This window comes from Chrysochloris asiatica, unplaced genomic scaffold, assembly GCF_000296735.1.
Source record: "Chrysochloris asiatica unplaced genomic scaffold, ChrAsi1.0 scaffold00262, whole genome shotgun sequence".
NCBI lineage: Eukaryota > Metazoa > Chordata > Mammalia > Afrosoricida > Chrysochloridae > Chrysochloris > Chrysochloris asiatica.
The window spans coordinates 1,949,646-1,962,921 of record NW_006408780.1 but is presented as its reverse complement, the minus strand read 5'-3'; the positions used below and the strand labels follow the sequence as shown (position 1 = coordinate 1,962,921).

The following is a 13,276-nucleotide window of genomic DNA, read 5'->3' as shown; positions in this document are numbered from 1 at the left end:
ACCTCATGTGACCTGAGAGTGGATGGGTGGAGCAGTGTCTGTCCCCTCCTACCTCCCCCTGAGCCGCCATAGGAGCTAGCAGAGGTCATGTTTACCGTGTTACACATTTACCACCTGAACCCAAGACTCCATGACACAAAGCCTGTATCAAAACATTGGGTTTTTTTATTTGTTTTTTAAATCTATGAGTTGCATCCTGCATCAGAGGATAGCCCACAAATGGTGGGACCCAGGTTCTCCCCTCCCCGCCGTACGTCTGCTGACGGGTACATGGGGAGGGGCTCCTATTAGGCAAAAGAAACAGACCCCAACAAGACTGTGGCTTTGGTTGTGAATTAGACAAGTGGATTTGCATTGGAGTCTGTAAGCTGAAATGTAAATTTGTTACAAGAATTTAGATGATTAGGCAGTTCAAGTGTGAAGATATATCCCATTAGGGGTGTCATGCCAAATTAACACAACCAGACTTTTAACGACCCTCCATTTGTACAGCCCCTGTTTACTCCTGTACCTGCTGTCTGCGGGGCCTGGGGGCCACCCATCCAGTGCCACAGCAGCAGCGCACCCTGGGGCCCGGCTTGGGTTCTGCAGCCAGGGGCTGCTGGGTGGGGCCTCATTGGACGCCTATCTGCGTTTGGGCCCCTTTTCAGACAAGGGGTACCGTCAAGACTCAGACCTGTCCCTGTCCTTCAGGGGTTCCCAGGGAGGGTGGTGACAGGGCACACACACACCTACAGCCTTTGTGAGACTGTCCCCATCAGACACACTAGACCCGATCCACCCAGAGCCGCCTCAGCCCAGCTGTTCCCTTACCTGGTCCCCTGCTCTTGTTCCAGTACCTTCTCCTCCTATATGTTTCCTTCTGACTACCTGTCTTCCCCCAAGCCCTCTGATTTACCATCTTTCTAACTCCCACCGGAAATTGCCTTGTGCCTGTCTCCTGGTTTAGCTCTGCCTCTTGCCTAGAATGAACGTGCTGTGAACAACAGCTTTCCCAGGCTGGTGCTGTCTCCCCACACCCACACAAGTTAGTTGCCATGACACTGTCCTATGCCCAGGGTCTTTGCCCTCCTCTCCACCAGGCTCCCTGGTGCCCCTCGATGGATGAGGCCTCATTCTAGCCCCTGGGGTGGTCCATGAGACCACCATGCCCAGGTGACAGACAGACTGCTAGGACAGGACAGGCGGGAACAGCTGCCTCTAAGTCCCTGCGTTCATGCAGCCTGCCTCTCTCTCCCAAGGCTGAGGGGCTCAGCTCCTGGGCAGCTCTGTCCAGACCTTCTCCAGCCCAGAGTCTTGCTACCTCTTCCTCCCTTGTCCATCTGGAGCTGCATACTCAGCAGAGGGCAGAAGGTGTGTCCTCGAGGCCCAGAACATACCCTGTTTTGGGGTGTCTTCAGGGGCCCCTGGGAGTCACCACTGATTACAGTTTTGCTGAGATGTCCTGCCTTGGGTGAGGACTCCTGAGTACGTCCCTGCTCTGACCTGTCCAAGCTCTTGTAACTGAAGATGCAGATTGCATTTAGGATGTCTCAATCGCAGAAATAGCATCTGCTCCTTCCTTACAAACTTACTCTACAGTGTGGAGCCAGGCCAGAGAGAAAGAGCAAACGAGCGAGATTCTCCTTCCTCAGAAATGGCGTGGGGCCTTCTGGCCTGGTGGCTTGTGACCAATCACAGCAGCAGCAGTGATGTGGCAGCTGCCCTGCGTGGAGGACTCACTCCATGTCTCCTCCACCATGGGGACTGAGGCACGCATAGGTGAAGCCCTTCCAGCCACCGTCAGGCAGGTAAAGGAGCCCTGGTGATGTAGTGGGTCAGCATTGGGCTGCTAATCCTAAGGTCAGCAGTTAAAACCTAGCAGCTGCTCTTTGGGAGAACCATGCGGCTGTCTGCTCCCATAGGTTACAGTCTCAGAAACCCTAGAATCTGTCCTGGTCAGCCCTGTAAGTCACTCCGAGTTGGAATCGACACGATGGCAGTAGTTAGCAGGGAGGTGATAGCCAAGACTCAACTCCGCCTGCCTTCAGAACCCGTGTGCTTTACTCCGCGCCCCACTGTGCCCTGCATAGTGTTAGAACAGGGCCGCAGGTTCCTGGGTGCCCTTGTTACTGAGAGACACCCCGCACCCTCCCGAGTCTGAACAGGTGGTGATTGTCAGCAGCGTGCAAGAGGAGCTGGCTTGTTAATGATGGTGCAGCAGGGACGGGAGCTGTCAAATGAGGAGTCTTTAACAACCATGAGGCTGCCATGCTATGGGGTAGCCCAAGCCACGTGGAGGAAGGAGTCCCAGAGAGGTGCTGAAGGGGCAATCCTAGCTAATCCCAGCTCTTGGCTCATCGCAGGCCTGGCCACAGACATGTGGGTTCAGGTGTAGCCAGCTGCCTGCCATTCCGGTTTTCCAGCTGAGGCCTAGGCATGACAGCATAGAGACAGTGCTGGGTCTTTCCTGGCTCCCAAAATTGGTGATGTGAGCCAATGGCTGTGGGCTCCATCCCTGCACTGTGGGGTGGGAGGGTGCCTGGTACCCACTCCCAGCTCTGTGTGTGTGTGTTACGCACTCTCAGCTGTGTATGTGTGTGTCTATTACGCACTCCCGGCTGGTCCACTTTCTTAGGAAGACTCCACGTGGCAGGCTCTGTCTCTCCAGTGTCCATAGCAACACTCACTTGTGTGTCAGAGCAGACAGACCATCCATATTTAACCTGGAAGGAAGTCATAATACCTAATGAGTTAGGGGATCGGAGAAGAATATTGAGAGCACCGTGAACTGCCAAAAGAACCAACAACTCCATCTTGGAAGAAGTACAGCTGGAAGGCTCCTTAGAAGCAAGACAGTTAGTAAGACTTCTTCTCCTGCACTTTGGACATGTCATCAGGAGGGACCAGTCCCTGGAGAAGGACGTCATGCTTGGTAAAGTGGAGGGTCAGCATTAAAGAGGAGGGCCCTCAGTGAGGTGGACTGACACAGTGGCGGCAGCAGTGGGCGGCTCAAACTAACCAGTGTGCGGATGGCGCCGGACCGGGCAGTGTTTCCTTCTGTTGGACATGAGGTCTCTCTCTGAGCCAGAGCTCACGGGACAGCACCTCACCGGCTGAGGCCATGACCTTCAGTTTACGGGGTGATGTGCACAGTGCAGGGCTGGGCCGCCAGAAGGCAGGGGGCCTGCGCACCTAGTCAACGACAGCCAAGTTAAAAATGGATGTTGAGTGTGGTCCCCAGGGCGGAGGCTGCATCACCAGGGCAGTGACCCCAGACGTGAACTTTGGAACTTGCCTGGAGTCACTTCCCTGCCCGGGACAGCCCTGCCACCTGGTGAGGAGCTTTGGAGCTCAGGTGAAGCCGGAGCCCTCCTGGGCCTTTGCAGTGGGGAGTAGAGAACCACCCCCCCCACCCCGGCTCAGAGATGGCTATGTGTGGGGCACACTGCCTGCCCCCCAACTTCATTTCTGCAGACACTGGGTATATGCATGTGAGACCCCAGAGCACAGCTAGCAGCCGGCCCCTCTGCAGGCGTGGGGCCCCAGCCGCCTTCAGACGCGCGCCTTGTCGAGCCCAGTCTGCTGCGCTGGTTTATATTCCGCTGCAGTTTTTTCAATTAATGCAGGTGAATCTGGAGTGGTTGGGTTGAGTCTAAATCCACATGGACGGGAAGCTGTGCTGGTTTTCTTTCTCATTCCTCTCTCTAAATTTGCACTGAGGGGCTTTTATCTTCCCCTTAATCCCACCATTTCTGTCAGGACATAATCTCTTTCTCAAATTTACATTTTAATTACAAGGCCAGCTGAACGAGGTAAAATCAATAATGGCAGCGCTAGGCCGCTAACTTTGTGAGGCAGCCCCAGCCTCTCCATTTCCTGCCATCGATCCGCCACACTGGCGCTGTCTGCGGCAGCGCTCAGGGCAAACGGGTGCCACTTGGTCAATTTAAACAAAAACGGGGATTTGGACGTTTTTATAAGTCTTTCTAAACGCAGCCATGGGAGGACGTTTGCGCCCTAAGACGGTACTTACGTCAGTAAACCCAGAAGGGCTGGCGGGATGTGGCTGATTTGGGGTCACATCATGATGGCGGCCTCTTGCTTTTCCATGACTCCGACATTCCTCCTGAAAATGCCGGCTCTCGGAGCTGGGGAAATGCTGTCAGCTTTTTGGCTTTTCACTTTGGAAGTATGTCAGGGAGATTGATTTTCAACATCGATGTGAAAACAGTCGTGCTTTTTTTAGTGGCCTGAGTATTTACCCTGCTTTAACACGCGTACTCATCTTTTTAATGGTTTAAAACAACAAATCAATGAAAAATATATTTCATTCTTGTAACTCTTAGGAATTCTCATATCGATCCTTTGCCTGTGATTGTATCTCTCTAAAATGTCACATTGTTCACTTATCAGTCTTGCCTCCTCTCTCTGTGCGTGTGCGTGCGTGCGTGTGCGTGCGCGTGCATGCATGAGCACGCAGCATTGGAGTTCGCGTGTGGAGCTGACTGCTTTGGCATCTGCAGCAGTTGTGGTGACGCTTTACTACAATAATAAGGGGAAGCATTTGAAAGTTTTTGTAAGTGAAATCCAGGCAATTAGCCCTACAGACTGGTGTTGACCATGCGCCCTGGATTCTAGGCGGAGGCCCCTTGGCCCTGACAGAGGCCTGCCTGCCCACCAGGCCTACTAGTATGGAAACCTTGCCCCTCAGCTTTGGGTGGCCCCATTCTAGTCTGAGTAGAGACCCCATACCCGCAGCTCTAGTAAGTTCTGTTCTCCTGGCCCTTGGACATGACAGCCTTGTCCTCTCATCATTGGGCCCATCCTCTTGGTACAACTGATTGGTAGCCTCACACTGGGAGCTGACTCTTTGAAATCCATGAGGTTGTGGCCCAACTTTGAAGTCCAGTCAGCCCTACTTCCTATGTTCCTTCCAGAAGTTCTGCTGATCTCCAGGTTGTGCCAGGGATGGTCCTGTTCTTGGAGGACATTCTTTAACAAAAGTTTGAGTCACCAAGTCCTGGTGAGAGTTTTAGGGCATTTGTCCTTTGTATGTGCAACAGGATTTCCAAATTTTTAAGTCCTGTTTTCAGTTTGCACAGTTCATTTTTAAGCCCCATCTCTTTCCTGTCTCACATTACTGTAAGCAACAGGAGAAACCACACTGTGCCTCTAAGATCTTACTTGGAAATCTCTGTCAAATATTCAAGTTCCTCACTTACAAGCTCAGCCTGCCAAACATGTGAACATGAGTCAGACAAGGTCTTTGCCACTGCATGAAAAACACCACCCGTCTTCCCTTGTCCAATCACATGTTCATCATTTTCTTTCATTTTCTTTCAACGTTTTACCAGAAACACATTTAACTTCCAATTCTGCTGATGGTGCTCTAAGTAGTCTGTAGACACTAGAGCGTTTATTATTCTTATCTCTGATTTTTAGAAGATGCAAACATCCATTTACTTTTCATGGTTTTAATAGCTCACCATTATCTATACTGTCTTCCTACACAGTCTCACAATTGTTGCCATGCTTGAGTCCATTGTGCCAACCCATTGTTGAGGGTCGCCCTTTTTTTCATTGGCCTTCTACTTTGCCTATCATGACGTCCTTCTTCAGGAACTGGGGCCTCCTGACCACGTGTCCAAATTACATGAGACAAAATGTCACCATCCTGGCTTCAATGGAACCTTTTGGCTGTGCTTCTTCAAAGACAGATTTATTTGTTCCTCTCGAAGTCCATGGTCCTTGTGGTACTTTTTGCCAGCGTCGTAACTCAAATGCAGCCATTCTTCCCCAGTCTTCCTGATTCACTGTCTAGTTTTTTCACACACATATGATGTAATTGAATATACTGGGACTTGAGTCAGGCACACCTTAGTCTTCAAAGTGCATGATAGTTTAGTTGGATATAAATTTCTGGATTTCAATGTCTTTTTCCTCAGCACTTTTCAAAATGACCTTCCAAGACTTTCTTCCATTCAGTGTCACTTCATAATGTTGATGTTGAGGGAGTTTCTAGCTCTTAGAGAACATCAGCTTTTCCACTTGGGAAATGGTTCCGATTTTCCTCTTCATCTTTAATGTTCTGCCTGTGCCCTTTTGTGTCCTCATCGGCATGAAGCAAGCCTCTTCAGACTTTCCCGAGGCCGTTTGACTCATTTATATCTTCACCTGCTTACTCCACTCCACTTATTCTTTCCTTCGAGGCCCCCAGACGAGGACATTGCTGCTTATACCTCTGCCTGTGGCAACTCTGAGCTTTACAAGTTTGTTTGTTTCATGATCTGACACCTCGCGGTGCTGTGGGGCTTCCCTTCTGTCCCTGGGCCTTGGCTGGTCTGTTCTGCTTGGCAGCGCCTTTAGCCTTCATCCTTGGGACTTCTTGTTACTGCTCTGTTTCCGGCATCTTCCCTTCTCTTGGTAGGACTGTAATGAGCTCATGGCACAATCCTGCCTTTTCTGGGATGTGTTGTTGAATTGGTTTTCTTTTTGTGCCCACTGAGCTCCTGGGCATCTTAGCTTCCCCTGTTCCTCTGGGGCTGCTCTCAGCTGGCGTGACATCAGGAGGAGGAAGGGCTCAAGTCGAGGGTCTTGTTGCTTCCCTCCTGAGTTTGGGGTGATAGGGGTACCCCTCAGTACAGCGCCTTCTTGTTATGTGCCGTTGAGTCCGTCTTTACTCATAGAGACTCTTTGTGGATTTGAACTGCTGACCTTGTGGTTAGCAGTCCACTGCTGATCGTAAGTGCCACTACATCCAGCTAGCCCATAGCCCCTGCCTTGTGCAGCTGCTGAAGAAGGTAGAACAGACACCAAAATGATAGTGCTCAAATGCAGGCCCTGGAACCCAATGAGAGACGCTGGCAGGGCTGCTGGGACTGGCCCTCACCTTAACAGAGGCTCTGGCACTGAGGCCTGCAGGGCTGAGATCACAGTGATGAGGCCAGTAGGGTCTGATTATCTGCCCTCCCTGACCCAGGGTGTGGGAACTGGACGAAGGCTGCTAGGCTCAGCCAGGCTCAGGCTATGTGAGGGTGCTAGGGGATGGACACTGGCTCTTCTAGGGCTGGACCCCCCGGCAGCCCCTGTCCAGATTCTGAAGAAAGACCCACCAGAGGGGCTTGTTGCTCAAGGAGTGCACCTGAGGACAAGGACTAGGAGAGATGAAGAGGCATCAGACCCCACATCTGCTGCTGCCCAACTGCGGCTACTCCGAGACCGGCTACCACCACCTGCATCTACCAGGTGACTTCCCAGGGCCTGGGACTGCCGGCCTCGCCCTCGGGCTGCAGGCCCCACCCACCCGTCAGGTGCTAGCTCCGCCCACCAGGCGCCCGTACTGGTCTGGCAGCAGCATCTTTCATGGCTCCTCTTGGGAGGCCACTTAGGGCTAGGGCGGCGCTTCCTCCTGCTCCCATTGTGTGCTGGGAGCATGCAGAGGCCCCTTGCAGGGCCAGAGTGGGGCTGGCAGGGAAGAGAGAGACCATGTGCGCTTTGCCAGTCTCCGAGGGCCTGAGGCTGAGAAGCCGGTGCCCTGCGGCTCTTTGGGAGGGGGGCAGGTTTGGTGAGCACCGTGGTCAGCCTGCGGACCAGTGCTCAGCATCCACTTTCGCTTCCTTTTTTACATTTCGAGTGTCTGAAAGGGAGATGTTTGCGTGTATAAACAAGTGCCCAGAAAGTTGGAAGGGATCTTTGGCATCAGGGCCTGTTGATTCACTACCCAGACAGGGAAGCCGAGGACCTCCCAGGCTGAGTGACCTCCCAGGCCGGGAGTGTGAGTGCTGGGTGGTGGTCCGGGCTGCTTATGATCCCCCAGAGACTCCACGATCCCATCTGTGCGACTTCCAGCCTAGACCCCTATGTACTGGCTGCCCTTCTGGTGGGCAGGATTTTGTCTTGACACAAGGATCCCTCTCTGTGTCTCGGTGTGAGGCCAGGCAGGCAGCAGAGTGGGGACAGGTGCCCCTGGAAGCTTTTTGAGCCCTTCTGACCTCTTGCAGTTCCTCCCAGGAGCCGGATGAGGCTCAGAAGCTGGCAGCAGAACGGGCCCGGGCCCCCGTGGTGCCCTTTGGGGTAGATCTGTGCTACTGGGGCCAGGAGCAGCCGGTGACTGGGAAGATTCTCAAGTGAGTATCGGTACACCCAAGGCTCCTTGTGGGGCAGCATCCTGGCTGCTCCTGAGGGTGACCTCACACATCTCTGCGGGGCTTGTGCTGCCCATCTGCATGGAACCTGGGGCCCTATCAAGGGCAGCACCTGGCCAACAGGGGTGCTTCTGCTGGTCTCCTGGGTGGGCTGTCCGCCTGCCACTCTGCACATGCCTGGTGTTTGCTGAGAGCCTTCTTGTTTTATCCCCTTACCCACAGCCACCTGACTAGTTCATAGCAGTGTCCGATTGTGGAATTGAGTGTCCACATGAGGCCAGGTGTCCTCAGGTCTCAGTGGGGCCAGCACCCTCCCCTGAGTGGACCAACCTGCAGCCTGGGTCCCCCCGCACTGTGTTCTTGTCCTGGTCACGCCCCAGGGCTTGATGACGCACCCACTGTGGATGGTGCTCTGGGCGTCTCTTGGCTTGCCTTGCAGAGCTGACTCTCAACATCGCTTCTGGAAGCCTAGCGAGGTGGACGAGGAGGTGGACAACGCTGACGTCTCTGAGATGCTCCGCAGCCGCCACATCACCTTTGCAGGGAGGTTCGAGCCAGTGCAGCACCGCTGCCGTGCCCTGAGGCCCGATGGCCGGCTCTGTGAGCGCCAGGACCGACTGAAGGTGCCTCAGGGAGGGTTGGGTGGACAGGTGCTGACCCCTCCTGCTGGCACTCCTGGGAAGTGGCTCCTCAGTCTCCCGACCCTGCTCTTAGATTGGCGGGGAACCCACCTGTGCCCCTGCCCCACATCACTGCATCCTGAAGGACTCACTGTGTGCTCACTCCCGTTCCTGGGCGTGGCCTAATGCTGAGGTGGGTGGAGGTCCAGGGCGGTTGACCACCTCTGCATTTGCACTGTCTGGTTCCGTCCTTTGCAGTGCCCCTTCCATGGGAAGATTGTCCCCCGAGATGACCAGGGGCAGCCCCTCAACCCAGAGGACAGGGCACGGGAGCAGAGGCAGCAGCTGCAGAGGCAGACAGAGCACCCAGGTGGGTCTGACAACTTGGTGTGGGTGGTGCGGACATGGCCCTGGGTGGTCTGCCAGCCTCCGTACCCCCCTCACTCTAACCAGTACGAGCATGGTGGTTCCAGGGCCCAGGCAACGCCCGGTATGGCCCTGGGTGGTCTACCAGCCTCCGCATCCCCCTCACTCTAACCAGTACGAGCATGGTGGTTCCAGGGCCCAGGCAACGCCCGGTATGGCCCTGGGTGGTCTACCAGCCTCCGCATCCCCCTCACTCTAACCAGTACGAGCATGGTGGTTCCAGGGCCTAGGCAACGCCCAGTATGGGTCTGTCTGCTGCAGCAGTTCTGGGTTTTAACCGTGTTTTCTAATTAAACAAAGGACTTGGGGCAAGAAGAGCTCTTGTCTGCGCCCAGACTTCTTGGAAGCGCACCTCACTGCTCCCCAGCCTGTCTGTTAGCTGGCTCCTGCTCAGGCGCATGGATGCGTGTGTGCATGTGTGTGTACGGCGCGGTGCTGCCTCCACCTGCTGGCCTCAGGAGACTGTCGTGGCCCTCAGCATCTGCCTGACTTCCAGGTGGTGGTCTCTTACAGGAGGAGAAATGGGGGCTAACAGTCAGAGAATGTGTGTGTGTGTGGTGTGCACACGTGGATGTGTGAACAGGGGAGGGATAGTCCGGAGATGGGATGGTGTGTGTGTGTGTGTGTGTGTGTGTGTACGTGTGTGTGTGAGCAGGGAGGGCACTTCTGGAGCAGGGCATGGTATGTGTACCTGTGGTGTGTGAGCAGGGCAGGGCACTTCCGGGGCAGGGCATGGTGTGTGTACATGTGTGTACATGTGTGTGAGAGAAGGGGAGGGTACTCCTGGGTCAGGGCATAGTGTGTGTGTGTACATGTGTGTGTGGGCAGGGAGGGTACTCTGGGGGAAGGACATGTGTGTGTACATGTGTGCGCGAGCAGGGGAGGGTACTCCTGATTCCGGGCATGGTTGTGCACATGTGTGAATAGGGGAGGGCACTTCTGGGTCAGGGCATGATGCGTGTACATGTGTGTACATGTGTGTGAACAGGGGAGGGCACTCTTGGGTCAGGGCATGGTGTGTGTGTTCATGTGTGCATGTGTGAATGAACAGGGGAGGGTAATCCATGGTCAGGGCATGGTATGTGTACATGTGTATCTGTGTCTGAACAGGGAAATGGTATTCTTAGGCAGTACAGGTTTGTACACGTGTGTGTAGCCCCTGGGGGAGGGGACACTGCCCATGAGGTTCCGGCAGGCTGAGGTGGACCCGGCAGGGACGTTGGGGGAACTGGGTCTTGGCAGAGCTCTGTCTTTCAGGGCCCCTAGTGGGCTTCTGCCACTTGAAGTTTCATCTCAGCCCTGTGTCACCTCTTCTTTGGGACTCATGCTATGGCTGGAGCAGGTGTCCTGTGCCCTACCTCCCTGAGGGTTCCCGGTGTGCAGGGCAGCTGTGGGTGAGAGACCATGGACTGAGCTGGGCTGAGCGGTGGAGGGAGGCGGATGTTCTTGTTTGCCTCTGTCCTGGGCCGGTGGGTTTGGGGCCTGCTCAGCATCAGGCCCCCATCCGTTCTGCTGGGAGTCTCTGCTTGCAGCACCATGACCCACGGCACATGGAAGGCAAACCACGTCTGTCCTGGGATGCGTAGTAATGCTCTTGGGGGCACCGTGGGCCACAGCCCATCCCCTCTGATGCACTTTACTAATGCTGGCCAGGCCTGGGCCCAGGCCGCTGTGGTGCAGGGGGAGGGCCTGACCTGTTAATCTGCAGGCGAGGCCTTCCCGGGTGGCTCACGCTCGGAGCAAATTAAGTGCCTATTTTTTGTGTCAGCCCTGAAGAGTATCTGGTTCTGCAGCCCTTGGTGACTTGTTAACAACCAGGTATCAGGGCGGCGGGCTGGGCCAGCCCCTGGCCAGTCAGATGTGAAATAGCATCTCTCTACTAACGACAGTATTGATCCCCGCCTCCTCCGGCTCACAAGACCCAATTCTCTTCCCCGGCGCTCACCCTGGTGACAATGCACGCGGGCACCGGCCGTCAGCGCTCAGGAAGGCCACGCGGCCCGGCATCTATTGATTTTCTTCAAAGGCTTTTAAATTGCTCCTTCATTTTCCTGAGATGCTCATTCCATCTGGACTGGACGCCGGCATTTTTCTGTTGTGTTTAAACAATTGCTCCATTCACCGGGCTCCTAAACTGTGACGCCTTCTTATTACTGGGAGATAAACTGTTTAGACAGTTTTCCTTAATCTTGGATTAATCGTTCCTGTATCGGAATCGTGTGGCCTCGTAGTCCCTCACTTCAAAAAATCCACTTGGGGAGGCCTGGCCATCCGTTTCTCTGGGGACCTGCCTTCCTCCCGTCCCAAGCTCTGCCTGCGGGTTCGCCTGTGGGGTCAGTAGCAGCATCATTCTACCTACCAGTAGTTAATGTCCACAGGCCAGGTGACGTCTGAAGGGGTTCCTCAGGCAGCCTGGTGGGTAGGACGCTGCCCCTTCTGGAGAGGAGAAAGGCAGCTCCAGGCCAGTGTCTGAGTCCGCTTGCAGGGCAGCATGGTGTGGGCAGCAAGGCCAGGTCTGCTGGACCGGGGGGACGCTGTCTTTCTCTGCTAGTCTTTCCCCGGCTGCCAGAGCTCTCAACCTCTGTTCACAGTGTCATGTCTCAGGGCTGCGCCTGGCGGCCATGCCTGATGGCACTGGACTGCGGGAGAGGCAGTGCTGGCCGGGTGAAGGGATGCCGGGAAGTGTCTCTGAGGACCCGTGTGCAGCCAGCCCCACCCCCCAGTCTCTGCCCCCTCTGTTCCCCTCCCTGACCCACACACACACTTAGCCACAGCCCCTCCAGCTGCACACATCTGCAGGCTGCAGACCACACTGTGAGATTGGGGTCCAGGTCAGAGGCTGGAAAGCAGCCTGAGATGGTTTCCACCCCTCTCCTTTCCTTCTGCACCCGAGGGAGACTACAGAGAGGCCTCCCAGTCCTTGTCTATAGCGCCCCCTGTGGTCCTTCCAGGCCTGCTCAGGTCACAGGGCTGTGGGGTCACAGGGCCAGGGACACCGGCTGGGCCTCCCTCCCCCTGTAGGCAGAGACCTTCCATGCTCAGTGTCAGCTGGACAGTGAGTAAGCTGACCCCTCCCGCCCCAGCCCCGCCTGTCAGTTCCATGCAGACCCGGGCGGACTAGTGTCAGATCTTTCTGGAACCCTGTGTTCTGTTTACAGACTGGCAGGACCCGGAGTTCATGAGAGATGTGGAGGCCGCTGCAGGGGTGGACCTGGGCTCGAGTCGGTGCAGTGGGAAGGGCAAAGGCAAAGGGAAGAAGAGGAAGTATCCCAACCTCACGGACCTGAAGAAGCAGGCGGACACGGCGCGGGCGCGCATTGGGAAGAAGGTCTTTGACAAGTACGGCTAATGCTGAGTCCCTCAGCTCCTCAGTTTGGACTAGTCCCCGTGTGTTCCAGACTCAGGGAAGGATAGTGGTCCTGGGTGACAGTCCAGTGAAAATGAGGAGAGGTCAGGGAGGGGTGCTGGCCCCCAGCCAGTGGGATGGAAGCTGAGTCTCAGAGCTGGGTCCCCCGGCCCCGGGGAAGGAGGTTTGCGGTGAACATGAGGGGGCAGGGGACAGCTGAGATCACTCAGCAGTACCCACGGAGTCCATGAGTTGGGGGGCCTCCTCTGACAGGGTCAGGAGCCCAAAGCCATCGTGGAACCTGCTGAGCACGTTCTCATCTGCTTCTCCCACAGGGCTGCTGTGCGGAGGGTCGTCACAGCCATGAACCAGATGGACCAGAAGAAGCATGAGAAATTTGCAAACCAGTTTAATTACGCACTGAATTAAAGGGCCTGAGCACAGTGTGGGCCCCTCCGGCCACCAGCTCCTCCCTGCCATTGTCTGTTGTTCCAACTGGACAACTGGACAGTGGTACTGAGCCAGGCAGTAACCTCCGGCCGGAACGTCATGGTGCGGATTCTAGTCAGAATACCCAATAGGCGTGGTTCCATGTTGCTGTCAGGCTGGCCTGGCCACTGCCCCTGGGAGCTCTGTGGGACATCTCCCAGCAAGCTTGTGCATTTGGAACAGAGGGGTGTACATACACACAACTCACACACTTCTCGTCCGTCTCCCAGGAGGTTGCGTGGTCCCTCGGAGCAAGCTCGAGATGCACA

The 13,276-nt window shown here is 55.3% G+C and overlaps 1 protein-coding gene across 1 annotated transcript in view; it reads left to right on the top strand.

Annotated features, from left to right (window-relative positions):
- Nucleotides 1-12,947, top strand: part of UVSSA (UV-stimulated scaffold protein A) — a 33,927-nt gene extending 20,980 nt beyond the window's left edge. The window contains exons 8-13 of the mRNA XM_006874130.1: nucleotides 7,047-7,227; nucleotides 7,983-8,108; nucleotides 8,566-8,749; nucleotides 9,005-9,116; nucleotides 12,331-12,511; nucleotides 12,854-12,947. Coding sequence (XP_006874192.1) covers nucleotides 7,047-7,227; nucleotides 7,983-8,108; nucleotides 8,566-8,749; nucleotides 9,005-9,116; nucleotides 12,331-12,511; nucleotides 12,854-12,947 — 878 coding nt within the window. The remainder of the gene's footprint in view (nucleotides 1-7,046; nucleotides 7,228-7,982; nucleotides 8,109-8,565; nucleotides 8,750-9,004; nucleotides 9,117-12,330; nucleotides 12,512-12,853) is intronic.
- The last annotated feature ends 329 nt before the right edge of the window (nucleotides 12,948-13,276 follow it).